Source organism: Gouania willdenowi, chromosome 15 (genome assembly GCF_900634775.1).
Source record: "Gouania willdenowi chromosome 15, fGouWil2.1, whole genome shotgun sequence".
In the NCBI taxonomy this organism is placed as follows: Eukaryota; Metazoa; Chordata; class Actinopteri; order Blenniiformes; family Gobiesocidae; genus Gouania; species Gouania willdenowi.
The window spans coordinates 34,842,584-34,869,468 of NC_041058.1; the positions used below are offsets into that span (position 1 = coordinate 34,842,584).

Below are 26,885 nucleotides of genomic sequence, written 5' to 3' on the forward strand. Positions count from 1 at the left end.
AATGTCCAGCAAATCAAATGGTTCCTTTTTTCTGAATAACTGCATAGCTTTGAGGTGCCTACACAGTCGATAAAGTAATAACAATTCCATCTAAATTACTTCGACAAACAACAATTTCCCAAAGTCTTAATCCCAACTGAAAATAAAAGCGGATACAACTAAGATGATGGGACATTATATAAAATAAATAAAATGAAACTTATCTCATCAATTTAGAAAAAATGAAAAACATTTCCTATAAAAACAGAAAAACAGGGCAATTTTTTTATTTACTTATTTTTATCTAATCAACTTTTGAATCAACCTTTTTTTTCTTCTATGAATGCAATAAGCTTCCTTGGAAAGGTTGAGAACCACTGCATTAGTTTACCTTACAACTCTTTTACTTTACAGCTATGCAAATGCTAATGTCTTTACAAGCAGTAATAGTAGATTTAATCTTCTGTATTTTCTTGTCCTTTTATTATCCTTATGTGTATTTTTGGTACATTGTATGTTTTTGGGTTATTTTGTTTATTTTTCTTGTCATTTTATGTTCTTTGGAGTCATTTTTTGTTAGGTTCTGTTTATTTTAACCCTTGGGTCCTCTTTTTGTTATTCTGTCTTTGTTTATTTGGTTTGTGTTAACTCTCGTCTGTGTTTCAGGGATTCCTGTTTGTGGCTCCACCCCTCAGTGATGTCTGTGTGCTTGGTTGGTGATTGATTAGCTCCATCGTGTATTCACCCAGGTGTGGCCCATTCCCAATCAGGCCTCCTCCACTATTTAGCTGAGTGTTTGGACACAGTATGACTGTGGGATCATTGTGTGTGTGATGTCAGGTTCGTTGTCTCCTTCCTTGTGTCTGGTCTTGCTCCCTGTTCCTACTCCCCTGTTTTGGATTTAAATTTTGATGTTGGATTTTGGAATAAAAACATGGAGTGGTTCCAGGAACGATATGCTAGGATCCTGCCTTCTTCTTTCCCTGCATTTGGGTCCACACCAACACCAAACCGTAACATTTTTGTGTATTTCTGTTCTCCTTTTATCTATTCTCTCTGACGAGGAGGTATTATTTTCACTGTCATTTTTTTAATTGTTTGTTTGTCTGGTTATGGAAGATTCCATTACGTTTTGGAGGGGCTGTGGATCAATATACTGATTCTGGAAATTTTTCAAATTCAAATATCTGTTCCTAACTGACAAATCGTTATGAAATTTGACTCAGTTATGTTTGGTTAGTTTCATCCAAATCAGATGTAGATTGTGAATTTCATTGCAATTTTTTTTATTTATTTATTTATTCAGTTTATTTCCGACATGGTTACATTCATTTTTTTTTTTTTTTTCACATTTTTTTTTTTTTTTTTTCTTTTTTGTACATGCCGAAAAAGGAGACGAGAGAAGCAGTTTGCTTATCAGGGTCCCGTCCCCTGTTTTACCATCGCAAATTTACATGGGTTTACATGTCTCTCTGGTCAAACATTCTTGAGTTCTTCTGAACCGTCCTTTTTTGTGTATTCTCATCTGTGTTGTCCTCCTCTATCTTTGTTCGTGTTGGCCTTGTTCCCTGCCAGACGTTGTTAGCATTCCTCCAGTTCAAGAACAGTTCCTCTTTCGAAGGTGTTTGGAAGGTTTTTCCCTTTTCATCCATAATGTCACCACTTGTTTTGTCTCTACATCAAGGGTAATCCAGCTGTTGTTAGCTCTATTGGCAGTGTTGTATTCTCCACTGTCAGATCCAACTTGTATAAACACATTATTATATCCTAGTTCACAAGCAAGGTAGTATTTTAATGTAATATATCTTAGTTCATAAGCGTGTTTCTAACTGCTGTTGTTAGTTCTAATGGCAGTGTTGTATTTTCCACTGTTAGATTTAACTTGTATAAACACATTATTATATCTTAGTTCATAAGCAAGGTAGTAATTTCATTGTACAAGAAAACGTGTTTCTAACTGCACATATGACAATAAACAATTTGAATTTAAATTTAATGTAATCCTTAATCACCACACCACCTAGCAATTGAAATGAATAAATGACAGACCTTTTTTACTCTTGGTTTCCACATTTAATTCAGTCTCCGTAAAATAATCACAGTCTGAGTTTTGTTTTCAGTGTTTATATAGATCTGGGTCCATATCCATGATTACCATCAGTAGTGTTGTTGTTTAGGTGGATCCTTCGTATTTTCCCAAGTTGTCCATCGTTTTGATGAGAACTGGTTTTCCGTCTTCTTCTTCCAGGATATAAATCCTGCAGTTTTTTGACCACGTCTTCACAATCTTTCCTCCTTTTTTTATTTGGCGTGCCTTCCATGCAATGCTTGCATTTTGTTTCGTCAGGTTTTCATTGATGTACACCTTTGTTCCCTTCAGTTTATTTCCTTGCTTGAGTATTTCTCCTTTGAATTTCGTATTCGTGAAGGTTATTTTTACAGCTCTGTTATCATTTTTCTTTGGCAGGAGATGGCAGGAGTTGATGTTGTCAGGGTTCAGGACAATGTCCTTCGACTTCAGGTAGTCAATGACCTGTTGTTCAATCGATTTTGTTTCTTCGTCACTCGCGTAGCTCCTGGGTTTTATCTTTAGGCCTGTGATGATGACATCTTTCTCTCTTTCCTTTTGTTCCAGCTGTTCAACCCTCGCGTTCAACAATTTTATCTCTTCAGCATTTCTTTCATTCTTTTCTTTCAGTACCTTTGCTTCACTTTGTAGTTTTTCCAGTGAGTTTTCCAGCGTCTTTTCCAACGACTTTATCTCAGCAGATAGGTTTTGTAGACCCTCGCGTATCATCTCCTTGACCTCTTCCAAACCCGAATTGGGTTCTGAAGGGCCTCCCTGCGGTTTTTTCACCATTTTCCTTCAGTCTTGGGCCCAGTTTTTCAGGCTGTTCAGCTGTAGCCAGCTGTAGCCAAGGTCGTGTTATCGGAGCAAATGAAAACACGTCTGCTCTCTCCAAAGACCAGAGATGTCTAAAATATGTGCGTGTCAATACATTTTGACTCACTGTTTGGTTATTAATTGAATATAAATAATGCTCCAAGCCTTTAAAACCTCTTTTACCTCAAGCATCTTTTCTCCGAAAATCACATATCCATAAGAAATAGTGTTTTTCAAAGCATCAACATGGCCTACATACTGTAGCTAATTTTTGTCCAGGACCCTTTGTGGTTAATTTTTTAAATATATGATACTGAGTGACAATTATGTTTTAAATACAGAAATCTGTAGTCCTCCCAAACAACAAGAAATTTACATCAAATATAAAGCCAATTCTAAGTGGGGAAGGCTACAATGTGTGGACATCGACTGCAGCTAGTTTGGTGATAATAATAAACATTAGGCCAAAGATACACGTTTTTGTACAAAAAAGTTCAGGCTGAAGCTCACTTTGCCACAACTGTGCCAAAGTTTTCCACAAGCTTGGAAACAAGTGTGTAACTGTAATATGTCAGACAAATCTATTCCAATCATTGTTAGTGTCAGGTTTGACCACTAGGTGTTGCAATTTGGCTTGAAATAAAAGTGCTCATTGGACAAATTTGTCAACTCAGAAGTGCTCAGATGTGTGTAATGGTGGTGTCTGTCTGACTACACAATTAGGATTTATCAAAATACAGAGTTTTATGCACATTGGAGGAACTTTTGATCAGAAACAACAAAGGTAAGACACCATTTGTCATCATTACTGACTTTTTCCACTGTGTAATTTCTGATTTTGTGGCGTTGTTTTGGTACGTAACACACTGGACCTGTATAACAGTGGATTCTGCTAGGCCTGTAGTTTCACATAGGCTCTTATTATAGAGCTCTGTGTTTATTTTGTGAAACAGAGGACTGAAAAAGGCTGAATTGTTGACTTTTCCCTCTGTGAACATAATGGCCTGGTGTGTGTGCTGTGAATGTGGGTTGGCTACAGTTTTAGCTTCTATAGTTTCTTAGGATTACAGAGAGGTATAAAATGTGTGATTTCATTCATTATTTACAACATTTTGACCCGTGACAGTCACGAAAGCTGGAGCTGCCCCCGCAGGTGGGTCCATTGTGGCTGACGAGGTTGCGTTTCGATCGTTAATTTATTATAATGTGACATTAACTAATCCATTGTTAAGATTAAGGAGACACCTGTTGAGAATGTTACCAGTTCACATACCTTGGCCATGTCATATCAAATGTGGAAGGTTGTTCTGCATTTGCTGTCCAGCAAATTGCTTCAGCTCATAAGAAATGGAATGAGATAAAAACCGTGCTCACGGATCGTCGGATAAAGCTGTCCATCTGGGTAAAGTTTCCAACGGCGTGTGTGTGCAACCGTCTTACGTACAGTACTCAAGCCTGTCATCTTAACGCCTCACAGCTGGTGAAATTAAATTCCTCATGAATTAATTTTCTTAGAAAACTTGTCTGAAATGGGTTCGAACGTGTCAATGCACCACCAAGACAAAGAGATAAAACGCCATCGTTAGAAGAAAACAATGTAGACTGGCGTTTCAAATATACCAATCTCGACATACTCCGCCTCTCCCACTCTACACCGATCCGTAACTTCTGTCTTGTTGAACACCTTAAGTACATTGCTCATATATCTAGACTTCCTAACTCAGCTCTGCAAAAACAAATTCTGTTCTGCTCTAATAATAAACCGTAAACCCGTGACATATGGAAAACTACGGTAAACTTACGGGCCTTTTACCTATTCAACTCCAACGGGAAATGCAAGATAAGTCAAAGTTCCTGCCAATGGTGGCACCCAACCCGCTGAAGCAGTGGAAGGGGAAAATTGATTTGTGTATATTTTTGCATAATGTGTTTTTTTAAGTAATTTTCTCCATCTTCTTTGTCCTTTGTGCGTTTGTAGTAATTTTCCAGTGTTTTTGGAATAATTGTCTCATGTATTTTCTGTTGTTTTTGTAGATTAACTTTGGGGGCCACCAGTAGTGCATGTGTGATTTATCTGTAATTATAGTGTGTAATATTAAAGTGGTTGTTCTGTTATCTGGCAGGATAAAAGCATCTTCATCAGGTCACCATGTCCATTAAATGTCTTTGAGTTGTAGACTCTTCAATTCTATGCAGATGTATTTGAATCAGGAAAATGTATATAAAAGAAGGCAGCCATTTAATGGTTGTGCATGTGATACTCCAATTCAGTAGTTTCTAATCACTGTGTGATGTCATAGAGGTCAATGATCATCAGATGTGCCATGTCTATCCATTCTGCTACGTTTCTGTTCTTCTGTTGTGATTACCAGGCTTTGTTAGAAGGAGGAGTGTTGGTGGACTTGACCATGTGTGTTTATTCATTTAATTGTAAGATGTGAAATGTTGTGTGATGCATTACACTCACCTCTCTCCTCAGTGGAGACAGCAGCCTTTGAAACATCAAACCTTCCCAGTTAAAGCCCTGAAACCACCTGAAAAGCAAGCAGGCGAAACAAAACTGTGGCCCCCAAAATAAACACACCAATCGACAGAAAAATACACAAAACAAGAAAACAGCCAAAATACATCCTATCTGGTGGACATGCCAGCTCTTGGGAGGGGGTCACAAGATGCCTTCATGAAACTAACAATATTTGTTGAACAATGTTTTACCTTTTTTCTGCAACGACACCAAACTTAACATATTTTAACCTATTTTCATCACTTCTTCTTGCCATTTTTTTGCTCCTTTTTGCTACATTACTTTCATTTCTGACACTTCTACATCACATTTCAATGCATTTTCTGCACATTTTTCACATGTTTACCCATTATTGTCACTTTTCACCATATTTCATGCTCATTTTGCCAATTTTACCGCCTTCACCATTTATCATGCCCATTATTTGCCAATTTAAAGTAATTGTTCCAATATTGACATTTTGAATACTGTTTACCACTACTTCTCTCTGTTTTTGTCCACTCTAATTTGCAACTTTTAACCAATTTCTGTGGTTTTTAAAATCCCATTTCACCATTTTTGGTAACTTTGAACCCATTTTATTTCTGATTAAATCAAGGATTTCCATCTTTATGATGACTATAATAATAGTAAACTTTCTGGATAACAGTGGATATTATTCAGGTGAATTATTATTTCTCAAAATAGTCAAAAAGTCAGCGTGTGTTTGGGTCTGGAACATGTTTGGACCTTCAGTAAACAACTTAGCATATGTCTCAGCTCCCTGTAATGTGATCAGCATAGAGCTATGAACATAGACTATTTAGTTTAGTTTAGTTTACTATACTTGAGCAATTCACATTCTTAATTTTTACAAAACACAAGGTAGATCATTAGACGGTAATAAAAGGAGTAAGCTGAAGCATGGAAGCTTTTAGACTGTTCACATCACTAATGATTAGTCACATATATGGGGTAGAGCAGTGGTTTTAAACGTGAGGGTGTTCTAAGGGTGGGGCAACCATTCACTCAGAGTTTAGTTTATTAAATGAATTTACTAAAACCATGATAAAGCTGTTATTAAGTAAGTGATTCTCAACATGTGGCTCTTTATGTCTTCATTTTAATTATTATTCCCCCAGAAAACATTACAAGGGGGAAACTTTTTAACCCCTTTTTACCTTTTTCTTTGGCCATTTCGCAAATAATTTTGCCCTGTTTTTGCCCCTTCTCCAATTAAATTGACACTTTTTTTAGTTTTTTTCAGATTTTATCTTATTTTTACCAATACATTTCCTAATGTTTGTCCTTTTTTTGCAAGTTGTTTTTGTCAATTTTTGTACCTTTTTTTTTACCTTTTTTTTGCCACTTTCATCCAAATAAGCTACCTTTGCCCAATAAATACCACTTGTTTCCTTTTTCCCTATATTTTACTTTTTGTTCCACGTTTGCTTTTTTCACTAACGTTTGCCACATTTTGCTCATTTAAGCAACCTTTGGCCATTACATACCATATGTTTCCTCTTTTTTGATATTTTTTTTGCAACTCTTGACTGTTTTTGTAACTTTTCTTACACTTTACTCATCACTGTTAACTCTTTGTTTACCTTCATCAAATGGTTGGCTGTGATTGGCTGATCACCATTCAATCAATCTAACTGGATCAATAATAATTTTCAGCAATGAATTCCTCTGTGAAAAGTGAGGGAGATGATTTTTTTTGCTTTCATGAAAGTACGGGTCACATGCATTTGAGTGATACTCTCTGGAAATCTGAAAAAATATTATTTTTTTACTATTTTCATTGGCCCATAAGATCAGAGGGGTGTTCCATAAAGTAGGTTATGTTCAAACTCTGAGTATGTTCAGGCTGAAACGTGAGGTATGTTCTTCTCTGAGTATGTTACCATGGCAACATTGTCCGTGAACTAAACCTGGTCACTGGCAGGTTTTATCAAAGAAACCCTGGGTTTCTACCTGGCTCCGCCCACCTGAACACTTTAATGAACCTTAACACTTTTCTCTGAAATTAGTAAAATCACACGCCACAGACGTGTTCACATTATTACTAATGTTGTGTTGCTTTATGTTTTTTTATTTTTTTTTTATCAAATGGTAGTTTTTCTTTCTAACATTGTAGATGTAGATCATTAAGTGAAACACACTGAGAGGTTGATCTACATTAAAACATCTACTGACGTCTGTAGTAAAGTTCACTGAATACAAACCTGTAGATAATATAAAGGATGAGATGATAATTTAAATAAATCCACTTTTAAGGCTCGATTGTTGTTTTATATTATTATACAGTTAAATCTGTAGATCACGGCTCTATGAAGATATGATGGTGTAGTGAATTGTGATGCTGCTCTTGGAAGTGAAGGGTCGCGGGTTCGCGTCCCGCTTCAGTGTTTTTTATGACATTTTTTAGGACGTGTAGATGACTCTGGTGACAATATTACATTAAAAATCAATATAAATGATGTGATATCAAGTGGCATTTACTGTCTTTATATCCAGTGTAACAGGAGGACTCTCTATGCAGACATCCTATGCTGCTGACACGTCTCCTCAGACACATTTTATTCATATTATTCACCACTCGTCACGTCACTGATGAGATAAAGTAATGAAGTGACTAAAAAGTGTGACTAATTACGGGTGATTTAAGCCACTATAGTCACTGAAGACTGAACACACCTTTAGAACAGGCTCATATTCATCAACCACAGGCTTATTTCACCCATTACGGTGTATAAATCACTATTTTCTGGGTGGTTGCCATGGCAGCTCGACTCATCTTCGAGCCATTGATGACGGCTTTTTACTGACGCGCGTGCACGTCAGTAACCCAAGGTTTACATACTCAGGGTTGATTAACCCACTTCATACCAGCTGTAATGGAATCAGATACACAGAGTTTCTCATCGCAGGGTAAGTTGACCCAGAGTTTATGGATAGACTCAGAGTTTGTTAACCTTCCTTTATGGAATACCCCTCAGATCTGATTTAATTTTTAGTATAAAGAGAAATATTTCTTGGGACATAAAACACCCTTAACTTTGGGTTATTTTACCACTTGCAAATATTGAAAATCCTTTACATGAAGTCATTGTAGCTTGGCTTTGTCTTATAATCATTTATTGTTTATTAGTTTTATTATTATTATTATTATTATTATTATTATTAGTAGTAGTAGTAGTAGTAGTAGTAGTAGTAGTAGTAGTAGTAGTATTTAGTTCCTGAGATATAGAAAGCTGAAAATGTTAGAAAAACAAGGACGTACGTGGGCCTTTTGAATAAAATACAATTGCTAAAATGTTTTTTTGAGATGCGTGGGAAGTCCTGAACATTTTGTTAAAATGCCCCCTTCCTGCTTTACTGCTCAGTTCTCCATTCTATTTTCCTTTCATTTAAATGTAATTTTTAAAATGTGAGGGTTTAGCAGGCTGTGCTTTCCTTGCTCGTTTTGTTAACTCTGTCTCCTGTTCTGTTCTCTCATTTCTTTCCATTGACATCAACTGGTTGATGCAGATGACTCCAGTCTGTTTGATTTTATCCACTCCGTCATCACTTCTATTGCTCATTTGTTTCTTTCTTCTTTTTGCAACATTGATTTTGAAATGTGGGATATATCTATATTTATAAATGAACTTGAAATGTGATATTCATACCGTGCAGTAGAAAATGAGAGGTACAGAACATTTTGGATTTATCTTTTTGTTAAATCCAGACTCATTTCTTTTAAATTTATTTAAAATGAAAAATAAATCATATTTTAATTGATTTAGTCAAACTTTAGTCAGCAGATTGTATTTTACTTCTAGTCAAAAATTTGAAAATAATTTATATGAGCTAAATCTGTGGACTGAGGACTTATTTCTGTTATTAGTATTTCCTAAGACTTTTACCTTAAAATGGACTGGACTAAATTAATCCCGATTCAAATTGATTTTGTCTTATTAGAAAAAACTAAATCTACAAAAATCTTCCACGACTGGTTTGGTGCGCATTGTCAACGTGTCAGACTGCAGGACATTAAACAATATTCACAAAGACAAAAATCTCACTATGTTTGATTTTAGCTGAACTTGTCCATAAACAGGCAGTTGTCTTTGGTCTAGACTTACTTGTGCTTCTTGATGTCGATGATACCATTCTTTTTGTTTCCAAGACGCTCTACAGGGTTTAACCTGAGAGGAGAAACAAGCACATTTATTTATTATTCATTAGTCAGCCATCATTTGTCCACCCTCAGTACCGGCTTCTCTGTTTTAGCGTTTTAGCTAATCCTCTACATCAGGAATGGGCAAACTGGTTACCCGGGGAACACATGCAGCATTATGTGCGGCCCTTTCAAAAAAATGACTCCAAAAACACATACAAAATAATGGGAAAAAATAAAACACAAAATGGCTCCAAAAACATGACAACAAAATATATTGAGTCTAAATACACACGAAAGGACAAAAAAATAAACACAATATGACAACAAAAATATGAAAATTGAGGCGAATATTGTTCCTCGATTTTCCACCATTTGTAATTTTTCTCCAGTTTGTATTTACTTTCACCCACCAGAGTGTCACGTTTAAGGGGAGCAAATGGCTCCTTAATCACTACAAAGAGGTTTATCCAGTTGACGTAGCCCTCTTAGGGCCTATGCTACGAAGCTAGATAATTACAGTATATCCTGGATTTATCTCCGTTAGCTTCACCTAACCAGACATTGTCCGTCAGACAGACGCTGTCCTAGGAATCTCAATATCAACTTTCTAAATTAACTAGTTGATTTCAGTCTGGCTACGTACGCACTCTAGTGACAGAGGAGGAGATTACAGCGTCAGACCAATCACAATCACAGACAAACTGGAGAACAATTTACGTCACAATTGAGAAAATTATACTTTAAAAATATGAAGAATTAAAATACATTATTTAGACCAAAAATAGAGAATAAACAGACACTCTGATCAGTTTCACTTTTATCTTGTCTGTGTCTCTGATGCTGCGTTCATACAGATCAGTCTACATCATAAGGTGGAATATATTTATATTTTATATTATCTACAGGACTGAGGCTCTCAGCATTACCACAGAACACATGGATTACTTAATCAATTAATTCATTATTGGGTCTGAAAGCATCCAATGTACACAGGCTTTATCAGCTGACTAATGTCGGTCAGATAAAAATCTATATTTGTTTCTATTTCTGTTTTCTCAGAGATCTGATTGGTCAGGAGGCGGGGCTTTAGTACTTGCTCAGATCGTAGCCAGAACAAAACCTGGTCCCGACCAGGTTAGTCATTCAGCCTAAGTTACCATAGTGATTTACAGTGACATGCCGTCAGGGTAGGCAAGGTAGGCAGTGCCCTTAATTATATATATATATATATATATTTTTTTTTTTTTTCCATTTCCAATAGCCTACAGTACCTATAAGTTTGAAAGTGTCCGCATTTTCTGCTTTTCATAGCCCAAATTACTAAACAGCGCTGTTTCCTGGAACAGCTGCAGTCTTTCTTTATTTTTTTTTCGCTCCGCTGTAAGGCAGAGGGAGGCCACGCCCCCTCCCAAAGGCACTTCACTCTTCTGCCTCCTTTCCCATTCCGTGATTTTACGTGTTTGCGCATGCGCAGTCAGGTCCCCAATATGACATCCATTTACGCGTAAAGGCAGCGTAGAGAGCTGCCTTTGCACGTAACTGTGCTATGCTAAATGCTATACGTAAGTTCACAGCACATTAGTGAATAGATGACACGTGACTGCCGCTGCTACGTTCTCTAGCTAGTGGGCGGGACAACACTACAGTGTGGATGACAGCGCTAGAGATGATAGAGAAACTTTGTTTTGAGGAAAAACGACAGCTTTTAAAAGACCAACACCTGAGATACCAGAGCTTCAGCAAAGGTAAGGTCGGAAAATGTTTCATACTTTTCACAGTGAATGGAACAAAAGGAAGGATTGACTTTGTGGATGCATCTCACTGAGGCTGTTCTAAGTTGTCATTTTCTCCATGTTTCTGTGTTTCCAACACAAACAACAGATGTGTTGCAGTGTCATGAGAGATATGTTGTTGGAGAGTATGGAGGCTATATTAAATAATGTTTATGTTTCTTTAATGGTGTTTATGATGTTGATTTTGTTAGATGGATAAACACTTGTTCATGTGGATCTTATTGGGTTTTTTCTTTCTTATTATGAATTTTATATTTTGATAAGCGCATTGAGATGACTTTGTTGGAATTGCTTTATACAAATAAAATTGATTTGAACTGAATTAACACTTGACAGCAGAAACATATGAAATTGTCATTGGTGGTCTCGGTTGGCAACGTGCCTACCCAACCCTCACGGCACGTCACTGGTGATTTAGCTCCGTAAGACATTACCCAGTGTCGTAGTCCAGCACACACCGATTAAATCCCGGAAGTTAACGCAATAAAAGGAAATCTAGCTTCGTAATAAAGGCTCTTATTCTCTACTACGAGTTTGCAGAGAAGTAAGTAAAAAAGTTATTTTTTTATGAAGCGCTTTTTGAAGATAAAATCAAGTGCTGCACAGAGCTGAACTAATACAACAAGTGCAACATCATAATAGAATAATAAAACCTTCATCATAGGAGCAACATCATAAAAGGAAGCCGCAGTGTTTGCAACTGTCGCCACCTGCGGTCACAGATATTTCAGGTATAGATATAGAATCAACAGCGCTTTTAAAAAAGACAAACAAACAAAACAATATAATATATTGCCATTGTTATTTGATTTTAAAACCGATCAGAAATACACTGTTTTTTTAGTATTTGGTTTTTCCATATTCCTGTGTCTGGATTTAAATTAATGAAAGAAAAAAAAAAAAAACAATCAGGTTTTTCTATTTTTTTATTTGGTTTTTAAACTGAATAAACAAAAAAAAAAAGGGTATATGGTTTCAGCTTCTCTCTGATGGAGAATGTTTGGTAAGGTGAAGGCTGAGAGCAGAGATAAATCCAGGCTTTAACACATCTAGCTTTGTAGTACAGGCCCCTAAACTCTTTGTTGTTTCATAAAAAAACACAAAAAAACTGCAAAAATACACATAAAAAATACAAAAGTTCTCCAAAAACACAAATAATTACTACAAAATAAACAATTTCAAAATATACAAAAACAAGAACAAAAATACACAAACTGACTCCAAAAACAAACAAAACAACAACAGAAATTAAAACCACGAGCGGCGTTGTAGGGTCCGAAGAAGTGGTCCGCTCGGTAATCCATCTGTCATTTTCACATTGATTCTTGTTTAATGCTGGACAGTCATCATGTGTATGAAATATGAGGCTTTTTGAATGATGTATAAATGAGATTTTTCTATCATAGCGTGCAAAATGGCGTCAGTGGAAAAAACCCAGTATTAATGATTGCTGCGAATCCATTGAAAAATAGCCAAGTTACATTAAATGTGATGGCAAAGGATTTTCTAGTGATATTATAGGCCCCTCCCACTGATCACGGAATGTTTTTCCTTAATCGGCGACCTGCTCCCATCTTATAAGATTCATCCAACACTATTTTGAAGTCAACATGACATATCGTCTTTTCGCTAGAGCTGTTAGCATCGGACGCCGCTAAAAGCGGCGCTCTCTGAGAATGAAAGGCATGATGGGTAATTTTCACATTGAGTCTAGTTTAGGGATGGACAGTCAACATGTGTATCAAATATGAAGCAATTTGAACTTTGCATTTGAAAGTTATATGCATTTTGCTATTATGGCGTGCTAAATGGCGCCAGTCGCACCACGACCAAACCATTAAAGATATGCAAATTCTTTCAATGATTTTTAATCTTCAGTTGGTCCTAAGTGGTCTGGCCGAGTTTGAAGCGAATGGCATGGAGCCAATCAGACTAGTTCGTGCAAATGTGTTTCCAGGCCGAAACGCCATTTTCTGACCAAAGTTGGCTGACTTCCTGTTTGGTTTTGGGTGTGGTCAAAATATAACTTTTTGCTTATCTTGGGGTCAAGAATACATGTGGTGAATATAGTATGAATCGGGCAAACCTGCTGGTCGTGCGGTTTCATCGCATTTTTTGCGTTTATAATGCTCGCCATGTGAGCATTTTTTTGTGATTTTTGTCATTGCGCCAAATGATCTAGTTTTTCAGCAGGCTTGAGGTGTGTGCAAATTTTGGTGAAACTCTGGGCATCCCAAGGGGGTAAACAGGTGTGGAATATTAATAATAATAAACAGAATAAATACAACCAGTATGGCCTTCAGACCCTAAATATACTGTTATGGTCAATTATTATATTCATCATCACATCGTCAAATGTATGTTCATGTGTACAATTTGTCATGTTTTAATACATGACGACTCCATTACTCTTTACACTTTTGAACAGCTGAATCATGATTAAACAGTACAGATCGTATTATTCTCAGTGCAGCACAGTCTCTGCTCACATGCAGATATACACTGACGCACACACTTATCAAGGACAGATAAAGACTGGCACCGAACCTTCTCATAACATCTTCATCATCCTCCAACATTTCCACTATGGGCATCTGACTCCCTCCCTTTTGTCTCTCACTGTTGGGACCTTTTCTTATCTGTATAAAACCTTAAGCTGAAACTGTTAGGGGGCGCGGCACTTCCTTCGGACGTCCGCCTGGACGGACGCTAACTTTGTTCCATCTTGTACCTTTTTTCTTAGTTTAGAATAAACTATTTTTATATAAAATCATCAATGCTTCTCCTGGACTCCATCATTCAACCAGAGCAATGAATCATGTCTCCAAATGAGGTCAACCGTAAATTCAGCCGTAACAATACAAAAATGACAGAATACACAAAAAAAACAGACTCACAGAAACAAATGTTGTTTCCTGTGTTGAAGCTCTGATTGGTCTTTATTCTAAAGCTGACATGAATGTTGATCATGTGACCCTCAGACCAGATATAATCACATTTTTGTGGCCCCGCCCCCTGTGATTAAAGTTGCCCGTTTATAATGTGTAATTTATTATACTTGCAGAGTCTCCTGATGAGGTCATCCGGACGTTTGCCTATTCTCTTGGGAAAATCCACCTTTTCGATCCCACGAAGGACCATTGTGTAAATATTGAGGGGGTCAGCTCCAGTGAATGGTGGGCTTGGAGGGGAGAGAGTGTTTGATTAGACGGGTGGAGAATAACATCAATCAGTCTGAAGAAGTTTTCCATGCATTTGAATTGTGTTTTCTTCTAAATGGATCATTGGAAATGTAGAAATGTCCATTAAGGTCTTTAGTTCTGACTGCATTTGATTGAATGACGCGTCTCTATCTAAGTGTCTTACTTGCCAGTGAGTAGTTCAAATATGAGTATTCCTAGGGACCAACAATCGGCTCCAAAGTCGTGGCCTTTGTTCAGGATCACCTCCGGAGCCACGTACTCTGGAGTTCCACAGAAAGTCCACGTCTTCCTTCCGAGGCCGATTTTCTTTGCAAAACCAAAGTCTGCCTGATGAGAGAAATGACACGCCTTTACTTCCAAATACACACATATACACGTTCCAATAATCCACGCTAAAGAATCTCACCATTTTGACGTAGCCGTTGCCGTCGAGCAGCAGGTTTTCAGGCTTCAGGTCTCTGTAAACCACGCCCATGGTGTGGAGGTACTCGAAAGCCTCCAGGACACAACCAGTACAGAACCGAGCCGTAGCATCGTCAAAAAATCCCCTGGTGTGTAGGAAAAGTTGATCAAATGAATGGATTGACAACACTAACTGTCTTCACGGGTTCACATTAATAGAAAAGAATAATAAGTCATCATTATACAACATTAGTTGCATTTATAGTAAATCACTTTGCGTGTGCTAAAATAATCCATTTCCATTTCCTCCTAGCTCTACTTTGTGTGACTGGCCCATGTTTTAATATTCATGACACACTGAGGGGCGGATTCACTAAAGGTTTAATGGTATTAAAACGTGTGCAAACGTCACTCCACGCGTTAATAAGGAGTACAAAGCCCTGACAATCAGGACTGCACGTCTTCAGCGCATCACAATGCGCCCTCAATCCATTTAGTGCATTTCCCTCTAACTTTTTATTATTTTCATTTATTTATTATTTGTTTATTTTGAACAAACAACAATTTAATACAATAATAACTAAAATAATATGATCATGCAAAAATAATCCCTTTGTCCAAAAAGGAGTAGTAACACATTATCACAGTTCTTCCTGAGCCAAGGAAGGGAGAAGACGTGTTTTCAGAGCTCTCTCCGGGAAAGCTATACTCCCGTCTGATAACGCGACCTTGACTACCAGCGAGCAGCGACCAGCTGCATCTGAAGAGAGAAAACTGGGCCCAGACATGCCACCAAAAATGGAAGAGAACTTTAAGCTATTCAAAGAAGAGCTTAAAGAAATGATTAAGGAGATGAAACAGGAGATGAGACAGGATCTCATGTCCTTAAGACAAGAACTATCTACGAAGATGGAGAACATGACGAATGCCTTGGAGAAATCATTGAAAATACTGGAGAATGATGTCAAGGTACTGAAAGAAGAAAATGTAAAGAATGCAGAAAAGATAAAAACATTGGATGCGAGGGTTGAAGATCTGGAAAGAAAAGAAAGAGAAAAGGATGTCATCATCACGGGCCTAAAGATAAGGCCAAGGAGCTACGCCAGTGCAACAAGACAAACAGAGGATCTGACCAGCGAAGACAAAAAATCGATTGAAGAACAGGTGATTGATTACCTGGACTCGAAAGGCATTGAAGTGAACCCAGACAACATCAACTACTGCCAGCTGCTGCCAAAACGCAAAGACACCAGAGATGTGAAAATTACATTCACCAACGTGAAATATAAAGCTGAAATAATGAAACAAGGAAGAAAACTGGCGGGAACGATGGTGTTTATGAACGAGAACCTGACGAAGCAGAATGCAAGTATCGCATGGAAAGCACGCCAACTGAAGAAAGGAGGAAAGATTGTGAAAAACTGGACCAGAGGCTGCAGGATTTACATCACACCTCCAGGAGGAGAAAATGGAAAACCCGTTCTAGTCCAAAGGATGGAAGACCTGGAAAAATACGAATGAGGTGCCTAAAAGTCAAGAACACTGATAAAAGTCATGGATATGGACAGAATCACTAAAAATCATCCGCAACATCATCAACATCAACAACGGGAGATTAATCAAGTAGACGAAGTGGACCCAAACAACTTTTCACATTGGAAACAATACACGAACAGCCATTACTACACAGAGAATGACTTCAAAGTGGAAAATAAGAAGGAAAAAGGTCTGTCACTTGTTCACTGTAATTGTCGCAGTATGTATGCAAATTTTGAAGACATTAAGGATTACATCTCTACATTGTATAGGTTTGACATAATAGCACTATCAGAAACTTGGATGAATGAAAAAAAAGGCATGGATTTTATGATAAAAGGATATAAATTTGTCTATAAGAACAGATTACATAAGCCAGGAGGAGGGGTAGCACTATTCATAAAAGAAAATATAGATATGGAGATAATAGAGTCTTTGAGTTTAACTGTGGAAGAAGTAATGGAATGTATAACAGTGAAAATTACAAGTCCAGAGGGACGTAAGATAATAATCTGCTGTTTGTATCGTGCACCTGACTGTAAAATAGACATATTTAATGAGAAACTAACCAAAATGATAGAAGAAATTAAAAATAAGAGATTACTGATATGTGGAGACTTCAATATAAACATTTTAAATCCTTTAAAAAATACACACATTGAAGACTTTGCCAATTGCATGTACACAAATGGATTAAAACCTCTCATAACGCAACCAACCAGAATTAATAAACACAGCTCAACACTGATAGATAACATCTTCACAAACATACAAAACACAGATATAGAGAGTGGTATATTAATAAATGACATCTCTGATCATTTACCAATATTTATGATACTAAACGCAAAAGAGAAGAAGAACCGTGAAAATCATAACACACAGACATACAGGAGACTGGAAGGAGAAAAACAATTAGAAAACTTTAAACAACAGATAAAAAGACAGACGTGGGAAAGTGTCTTCAAGGAAGAAGACGTGAACGTAGCATATGACACATTTACAGACACAATAACGACAATATACGATAAATGCTGCCCTTTGAAACAAATAACAACCAAAAGTAAAATAAACAATGTACCATGGATTAATAAGAAAATAGCCAACGTATGCAAAAAGAAAAACATACTATATAAAAAATATATAACAGAAAAAACATTAAAAGCAGAAATACGTTATAAAAAATACAGAAACAAAGTTAATAATTTACTTAGAGAAAAAAAAAGGGAATATTATGAAAAACAATTAAAAGAGAATAAAAACAAAAACAAAAAATTGTGGGAAATAATAAACAACATAACCATGCGCAAATGCAAAGAAAAAAATGCAGACCATTTTATAATAAACAATGTAAAAGAATACAATAAAAACATAATAGCACAAGAACTCAACAGTTTTTTCATAAATACTGGAAAAGACATAGAGAAAGAGATAAATAAACACCCAACACTTAAATGGAACCATTTTGACAATGAGAAGAAAGACATTGATAAGTACCTTGTACTTGAAGAAGTAACAGAAGCAGAGGTGGACAGAATAATCACTACCAGTACCTCAAAAAAATCCAGAGACGTTAATAATCTAACTATGAGTCTAATAAAAACCATAACAGCTGAAATAACCCCGCCACTAACATATATAAGTAATCTATCATTTAAGAATGGTGTTTTCCCAGAAAAAAGGAAAATTGCAAAAATCAGACCGATTTACAAGGGTGGAGAAAAATGTAATTTCACTAATTATCGACCTATATCAATATTACCACAACTATCAAAAATTCTGGAAAAACTGTTCATGAACAGACTCGACAAATTTATAGAAGACAATAATATACTACATGAAGGACAATATGGATTCAGAAAAGGACGTTCAACAGCAATGGCTATAATTGACATCACGGAGAATATAAGAGAAGCATTAGAAAAAAAACTATTGGTATTTGGAATTTTTCTGGACCTAAAAAAAGCCTTTGACACAATTAATCATGATATTCTAGAAGAAAAACTTCAAAATTACGGAATAAAGCGCAACGCCTTAAAATGGATTAAAAGCTATATGACAAATAGGAGACAATATGTTGACTTTGAAGAACATACATCAAAATGCCAAACCATACAATGTGGTGTTCCACAGGGTTCAATTTTGGGGCCAAAACTGTTCATTCTATACATAAACGACATTTTCAAAATCACAAATTGCCTAAAACTAACATTGTTTGCAGATGACACAACCATTCTATGCTCAGGCAAAGACATTAACACTTTAATAGAGTCAACAAATGAAGAACTATTAAAAATTCAAACATGGTTAGATGTAAATAAACTATCCCTAAACGTCAGTAAAACAAAATTCATTAACTTTGGAAAGAGAAAAAAAACAGGAGATATAAGACTGAAACTAAACAAGGAAATAATAGAACAAGTAAAAGAATATAGGGCACTAGGAGTGTGGATGGACGACAAGCTGACCTGGAAAAAACATATACAAATAGTTAAAAACAAAGTGGCCAAAAGCAGTTACATCCTATGGAAGCTTCAACAAATCCTACATACCAAATCACTTAAAACAATCTATTCTTCACTCATAGCATCGCACTTAAATTACTGCTCCGAAATATGGGGTAATAACTACAAAACGTATCTTGAACCACTATTTAAACAACAAAAAAAAGCTATAAGAATTTTACATAAAGTACCACACAACACACACACAAACGATTTATTTGAGAAGTCAAAATACCTAAAACTGCAAGAAATAATACACTATAACACACAAATACACGCATTTAGGGCTTCATCAAAAAAATTACCACATCAAATCCAAAAACGTTTCACATACAATCAAAATCCCTATGAATTCAGACATAATAATGTGTTTAGACCAAACAGGATCATATCAAACGTTGGCAAACATAGTACTGTGTATAGAGCCATGAACCTCTGGAACAGCCTTGACAAAGAGACACAACAGTCCGATAATCTGAAACAATTTAAGGAGAAAACAAGGAGGACATTTCTACATGCATACAGATCTCAAGACAACTCTCCATTGAACTCTACAGCGACGACATGGAACTCATCAACTGGTCATTGAGCACCATTGACAAAATCTTCTCAACGAGGCAATTGCTTCAGCACGAAATACCGTGTCCAAAGGACACATACCCAAGTGGATATGTCGTGGACGCACGAGGGAGAAGCCAGATGCTCTGTCTCTCCCAGCTGAAAGTGGAAGATGTGGAGGACATCTATCTGCTAGGAGTCATGATCTTTGGCCTGCTAATGATGGGGGTATGTGTCTATGCATGTGCCTTCCGGATGGATCGTAAGCTGAGGCGACTCTCAGAGGATATGAAGGTTCTCAGAGAGAAGAAGAACTTCACGTTTGGAGAGTTGGAGGAACGTAAACAACGACTGGAAAAGAAAGCTCGTGGAAATACGGGGGAAAAAGACTGTGAAGAGGAGTAACAGCAGGAACAATGACTGCAGACGAGAACACATCACAAAAAAAAAAAAAAAAAAAAAAAAAAGGGAAGAAACGAGGTTGGATGTAAAATTATCTGTGTTCAAATTAGGGGACGGATCTAGATAAGCATAATGCTTTTTTCCGTCGCCCTTTCCGGCATGAAAAAGGACAAAAAAAAAAAAAAAACAATGATGTGATTTTGCTCTGAATGTCAAATGAATTTCTGTGAATGCAACCATGTCAGAAATGAACTGAATAAATAAATAAATAAATCACTCATTTCGATGTTTTCTTGTAAACCGTTCCACAAAGTCACCCCACAGACAGTAATGCAATTAGTTTTGAGAGTCGTTCTTACACTGGGTTGTTTAAAATTTTGCTTTCTCCTCAGTTTATACTAGGGGTGGGAACCTCTGGGTACCTCACGATACGCGATACACCGCTCACGATAACGAATATCTCACTATATGATGATACTGCGATTATGGATATATTGGACAGAAATTAATCTACGGTAATCTATGACATAACAAGGAAAAAAAAGATTAAGTGAAAAAATAAATAAAAAATCACTTAGTAGTGACATTATTTTAGTGCAACATTTCTGTAAATAAGTGTCAACAAACCAATGTAAACTAATAAGTATCTACAATGGTGCTTTATTTATTGCTTTTTTTTGCAATATACATAATGTCTGTAATGTGGTTTTGTAGGTGTTCCCCCTCACCTTAACACAATATAACAGGTATGGCAGTACAAGTGAGCAATATGAAATAAATAATGTTTCTTCATTCAGGAGGTATTTGGCTCGACCCAACACTCCAACAGTTCTTGCTATTTTAGAGCCAATGTGTCCAACTAGGACAAAGTTTGATTGAATATGCATAGTCAGCGAATCACCCAGGGAGGCCAAAATATGGGAGGAGGAAATGCAAATAAATTAACGTCGGGGAAGCAATGTGATTCATAGAAAAATAGTACGACTGAGAAGCAGGTGCAGACACACACAGATGACAGAAAACATAGTGTGTGTGTGTGTGTGTGTGTGTGTGTGTGTGTGTGTGTGTGTGTGTGTGTGTGTGTGTGTGGGTGTGTGTGTGTGTGTGTGTGTGTGTGTGTGTGTGTGTGTGTGTGTGTGTGTGTGTGTGTGTGTGTGTGTGTGTGTGTGTGTGTGTGTGTCCTAATCTGCTGATTTTGCATGCACTGATCAGAGCAAAGTTACAGGACCGGACGAAGTAGCCACAAATACATGAGGGGGAAAAAATATCATTAGGTTTTAAAGTTGTTGTTTTTTTAAAAAAAAAAAATTAATTATTTGTTTATTTTGTTTCTACATTATTTAATGTTTGTGCAGCAGACAGAGAAGTCCATCTGCCTCTAATGTAACTTCCTCAAATCTCGCCTCCACATTGAATGAGCAAAATGCTCATTTAAATAGGGTAGTCTGCACCAGTTCTGCACGTGCACTAATCATTGCTGCAATCTCAGTGAATTCCTCGCAGCAGGTGAGGAACCTGCGTCACTAAAGGATTTAGGGAAACAACTGAATCACCACCCTTTCTTTCGGATATTTGTGAATCCGCCCCTAAATGTGCAGCGATTGGCTCTATTTTAAGTCCATATGTTTACACCGTCAACTGGAACAAGGAAAAAAAATAATCTGGGATGATTTGGTGAAAATTAATGTTCTGCACTACCTTAAGCTACACTTACATGTCCCGCAGCACAGTCCACAGCTCCCCACCAAGACACACCTCCAGCAGGATGTACACAAACCTGCTGTCTCGGAACGTTCGGAAGAACCTGAAACAAAAGCACATACACACATATAACTCACAGACATGTCATTATAATGTCAGTCAGTGCTGTTTCTCATTATTACAACAACAAACACAACAGAAGACAGGGGTGGACTGGGACAAAAACTCATCCCTGGCATTTCCTGTCCAGACCCTCCCACTACATTATCAGACGCCATTTATTACCTGTTATTAAGGCAGTGATTTTCAACATGTGGCTTTTTATATCTTAATTTTAATTATTAGTACAGTGCCCATTGGAAGTAGAGTTGTCAATTATGTCAAAATGAGAATATGTTTGAAGGTTGGATGTACAAAGAGGTGTACATACTCTGTAGTGTTATAAAGGGGTTTATTTGTGGGTACAAAGTAAAATAGTGTGTGTGATTTATCTGGTTTAATTCTATGAGACATGAACATAATAAATGTGTTAGTTGTTTTTTTTACTCATCTTTATATTTTTTCCTTTTGGGGCCACTTCATCCAAATATGAAAACTTTTGCCCAATAAATATTACTTGCTTCCTTTTTCCCTACATTTTCCTTTTTTTGTTCCACATTTTTTTGCCCTTTTTCACTAATGTTTGCCACATTTTGCCCAATAAAGCCACCCTTTGCCATTACATACCACTTGATTCCTCTTTATTTGACCATTTTTGCCACTCTTGACTGCTTCTGGCCCTTTTAGGTCACTTTTCATTATTTTCTTGCCACGTTTTTGCCATTTTTGGCCTACTTCGGGTCTAACACTCGTTCACCCCTGGAAAAGGCCGTTCATGTGTCACTATATGAACATATCATTTGAAGCCCCAATGCTGAGGGAAAGAAGCTGTGACATCATCAAATCCCAACAACCCAGGCTTTTCTTTCTAAATGGCACTGACTGTTTACACAAGGTCTTTGTTTGGACTTTTCTGTGTCAAACAGAAAGTCCAACTGCATTCTTTACGTTGTACGTAGCAACTCCAGTCCAGACCAGCACATGGATTGGTTTGTCCACTGGCCTCCCAGAGCAGAACAAGAGTTTTGAAGCAGATGTACAAAGACTGAGAAGTTTTATCTGTGTCTTTTTTTAAATTCAAATGAAAACTTCCTAAATTAGTGGACAAAAGAAAGAGGAGAACTTGTGCTTGTGAAATATTTATGAACAATGCCTGATTATTAATACTTTTTAAATGGTGCCACGCTATGGGATGGCAGCAATGACAAGTGTTTAGATTATCATCAGTCTGCCTCAGATTGCTTCATAGATTTATTTTTGGTAACACTTCACTTGAAGTTTTTTACAAAAAAGCTGAAATGACATTATTATGACATGAACATCTGTCATTAGCATGAATCAGGTGTCATGAAGGCTGTCGTTAAGTGTCGTTTGTTACCCTAAATCAACCTAACCCAAAAAATGCAAAGCAGTTGGGTCAGATGATGCTATCTGTAGCAGCGCTACTAGCCCCACCCACATCCTCTACCACAGAGTGGTCTACTGTCCACTACAATCATTTATCACTGACTTTGTTCATTTGTCACTGATGGATTTATTCATTTTGGTTCTGAACCCTGTCTGAGTGTCAGTGTGGATTGGAGACACTGTCTGCTCCACTAGGACCATTGTCCCTGCTAGCTGCTACATGTTAGCATTGAGGTGTTAGCTGCTACATGCTAGCAATGAGGTGTTAGCTGCTACATGTTAGCATTGTGGTGCTAGCTGCTACATGTTAGCATTGAGGTGATGGCTGCTACATGTTAGCATTGAGGTGCTAGCTGCTACATGTTAGCATTGAGGTGCTAACTGCTACGTGTTAGCATTGAGGTACTAGCTGATACATGTTAGCATTGAGGTGCTAGCTGCTACATGTTAGAATTGAGGTACTAGCTGCTACATGTTAGCATTGAGGTGCTAGCGGCTACATGATAGCATTGAGGTGCTAACTGCTACGTGTTAGCATTGAGGTACTAGCTGATACATGTTAGCATTGAGGTGCTAGCTGCTACGTGTTAGCATTGAGGTACTAGCTGATACATGTTAGCATTGAGGTGCTAGCTGCTACATGTTAGCATTGAGATGCTAGCTGCTACATGTTAGCATTGTGGTGCTAGCTGATACATGTTAGCATTGAGGTGCTAGCTGTAACATGTTAGCATTGAGGTGCTAGCTGATACATGTTAGCATTGAGGTGCTAGCTGCTACATGTTAGCATTGAGGTGCTAGCTGCTACATGTTAGCATTGAGATGCTAGCTGCTACGTGTTAGCATTGAGGTGCTAGCTGATACATGTTAGCATTGAGGTGCTAGCTGATACCTGTTAGCATTGAGATGGTAGCTGCAACATGTTAGCATTGAGGTGCTAGCTGATACATGTTAGCATTGAGGTGCTAGCTGATACATGTTAGCATTGAGGTGCTAGCTGCTACATGTTAGCATTGAGGTGCTCGCTGCTCCATGACCCCCTGGGGTCAATCTGAACCCAGGCATATATCCCTCCAGAAAATTATTTTCTGTCAGACACTTTGTTTATTTGTTGAATCCATAAATAATCTATTGATTATAAAACCTTGACCTGTTCTCTAGCGCCACCATCAGAACAAACTTTTACATTAGAAGTAATTTATCTTGAATAGTTTTCATCCAAATCTTCTAAAATTAACTGACAACATTGATGAGCACTAGAGAATGAACCCTATTGGTTGTGGTGATGATATGACCTTTGACCTTTACTGCAGCGCCACCATCAGGTTAAACTTTCAGTTTTAGTTAGTGGATCTCGAAAATATTTCACCCAAATCTTTTCTAATTTGGGGTGAACATACATGACTCACACAATGAACCATATAGATAAATTTTGATCAATATGGTTGATAAACACTTTATTTCCTTTTTTGTAACATATTTGTTATTGTTCACCAAGTCCTCTGTCTCAGACACATCCTACTCTACATCACTTTCACTGTGAAAGAGCTGTTACAAAACCTCATTGACAGTAAACCTTTCCCTAAATGATATTTTCAAGAAATCAGAAATGTTTTTAATGGCAATGGAAGTACAAGGTGGACAGTACAAGTTAAAGGACAGTACAAGGAATTTGTCTTGGTAGTTGGTGCACAAAACAAACAACAACAAAAAATAAAAAAAAACAAAGAACAACCCAGCAACAATAATAATAATAATAATAATAATAATAATAATAATAATAATAATAATAATAATAATAATGATAAATATAAAGGATGAGGGATAAATAAAGGATAGATAGAGAATAAAGGATAAATAGGATATATATATATATACAGTGCAGCAGATAATGTCATCATGGAGGTGGTGATCGGGTGGGGGGGGTTCAGTGGGTGACTTGGGGTGTGTTCATGTGGATGGTGGCAGAGGGAAAGAAGCTGTTTTTGTGTCTGGAGGTTCTGGTCCTGATGGACCGAAACCTCCTTCCAGAAGGGAGAGATTGAAACAGTTTATGACCGGGGTGGGAGGGGTCGGCCACAATCTTTCCTGCACGCCTCAAAATCCTGGAGGTGTACAGGTCCTGGAGGGAGGGCAGATTGCAGCCGATGACCTTCTCTGCAGAGTGGATGATACGCTGTAGTCTGGCCTTGTCCTTGGCAGTAGCTGCAGCGTACCAGATGGTGATGGAGGAGCAGAGGATGGACTGGATGATGGAGCTGTAGAAGTTCACCATCATCTCTTTTGGCAGACTGAACTTCTTCAGCTGCCGCAGGAAGTACATCCTCTGCTGAGCTTTTTTGATAAGGGAGCTGATGTTCAGCTCCCACTTGAGGTCCTGAGTGATGATGGTCCCCAGGAAGCAGAAGTACTCCACAGAGCTCACTGTAGAGTCTCCCAGGGTGAGGGGGGTGAGGGGGGCTGGGTTCTTCCTGAAGTCTGCTATCATCTCCACTGTCTTTTAAGCTCCAGCTCCAGGTTGTTCTGGCTGCACCAGGACACCAGCCGGTCTGTCTCCCACCTGTAGTCAGACTCGTCTCCATCAGAGATGAGACCGATGATGGTCGTGTCGTCTGCAAACTTCAGGAGTTTGACCGACTGGTGAGAGGAGGTGCAGCTGTTGGTGTACAGGGAGAAGAGCAGAGGAGAAAGAACACAGCCCTGAGGAGAACCAGTGCTGATGGTCCGGGGAGCAGAGATGGTTTTTCCCAGCTTCACGTGCTGCCTCCTGTCAGACAGGAAGTCTGTGATCCACTTGCAGGTGGAGTCTGGCACGTTCAGCTGGGAAAGCTTGTCCTGAAGGAGAGCTGGGATTATAGTGTTGAAAGCAGAGCTGAAGTCCACAAACAGGATCCTGACGTAGGAGCCTGGGGAGTCCAGGTGCTGGAGGATGAAGTGGAGAGCCAGGTTTACGGCATCGTCTACAGACCTGTTGGATCTATAGGCAAACTGCAGGGGGTCCAGGTGGGGGTCGGTGATGTCCTTGATGTGGGAGAGCATGAGGCGTTCAAAGGACTTCATGACCACAGATGTCAGAACGACGGGTCTGTAGTCAGTAAGTCCTGTGATCCTCAGCTTTTTAGGGACAGGAACGATGGTGGAGGCCTTAAAACAGGCTGGTACGGTGCATGTCTCCAGTGAGGTGTTAAAAATGTCTGTGAACACTGGAGACAGCTGATCAGCACAGTGCTTTAAGGTGGAAGGAAAGACAGAGTCCGGTCCACAAGCCTTACGTGGGTTTTGTCTCCTGAAAAGTCTATTTACATCTCTCTCTTTGATGGAGAAAGGTGTCTCTGTGGGACGGGGGGAGGAGGGGGGGAAGATAGGGGAGAGAGCCTCTGTAAGCAGCTGTGGTGAGACTGTAGCTTTGATGTGGGGGGTGAAGGTGTTGGAGTAAGGCTGGTCAGAGGTGTGAGGGGGGTTGGAGTCAGGTCTGTCCCATTGTCTGTCGAATCTACAATAGAAGTTATTCAGACTGTTGGCCAGGCAGAGGTCGTTAGCAGCAGCAGGGGCTCTGGGCTTGTAGTTTGTAATTTGCCTGAGCCTCTCCAGACAGAAGCCGAGTCATTCGCAGAGAACTGATGTTGTAGCTTCTCTGAGTACAAACGTTTGGCTTTTCTCACCTCCTTTCCAAACGTGTACTTCGACTCTCTGTACCTGGCTCTGTCTCCACTCCTGAAAGCGACCTCTTTGTCTGCCCTCAGCCC

General features: G+C 38.1%; 1 protein-coding gene across 1 annotated transcript in view; it reads right to left on the reverse strand.

Annotated features, from left to right (window-relative positions):
- The window catches only part of prkg2l (protein kinase cGMP-dependent 2, like), a 92,696-nt gene that overhangs the window by 10,076 nt on the left and 55,735 nt on the right, over nt 1-26,885 (reverse strand). Inside the window, exons 14-19 of the mRNA XM_028469437.1 lie at nt 21,647-21,736; nt 14,937-15,078; nt 14,694-14,857; nt 14,386-14,508; nt 9,497-9,559; nt 5,331-5,397 (exon numbers count right to left, since the gene is read on the reverse strand). Coding sequence (XP_028325238.1) covers nt 5,331-5,397; nt 9,497-9,559; nt 14,386-14,508; nt 14,694-14,857; nt 14,937-15,078; nt 21,647-21,736 — 649 coding nt within the window. The remainder of the gene's footprint in view (nt 1-5,330; nt 5,398-9,496; nt 9,560-14,385; nt 14,509-14,693; nt 14,858-14,936; nt 15,079-21,646; nt 21,737-26,885) is intronic.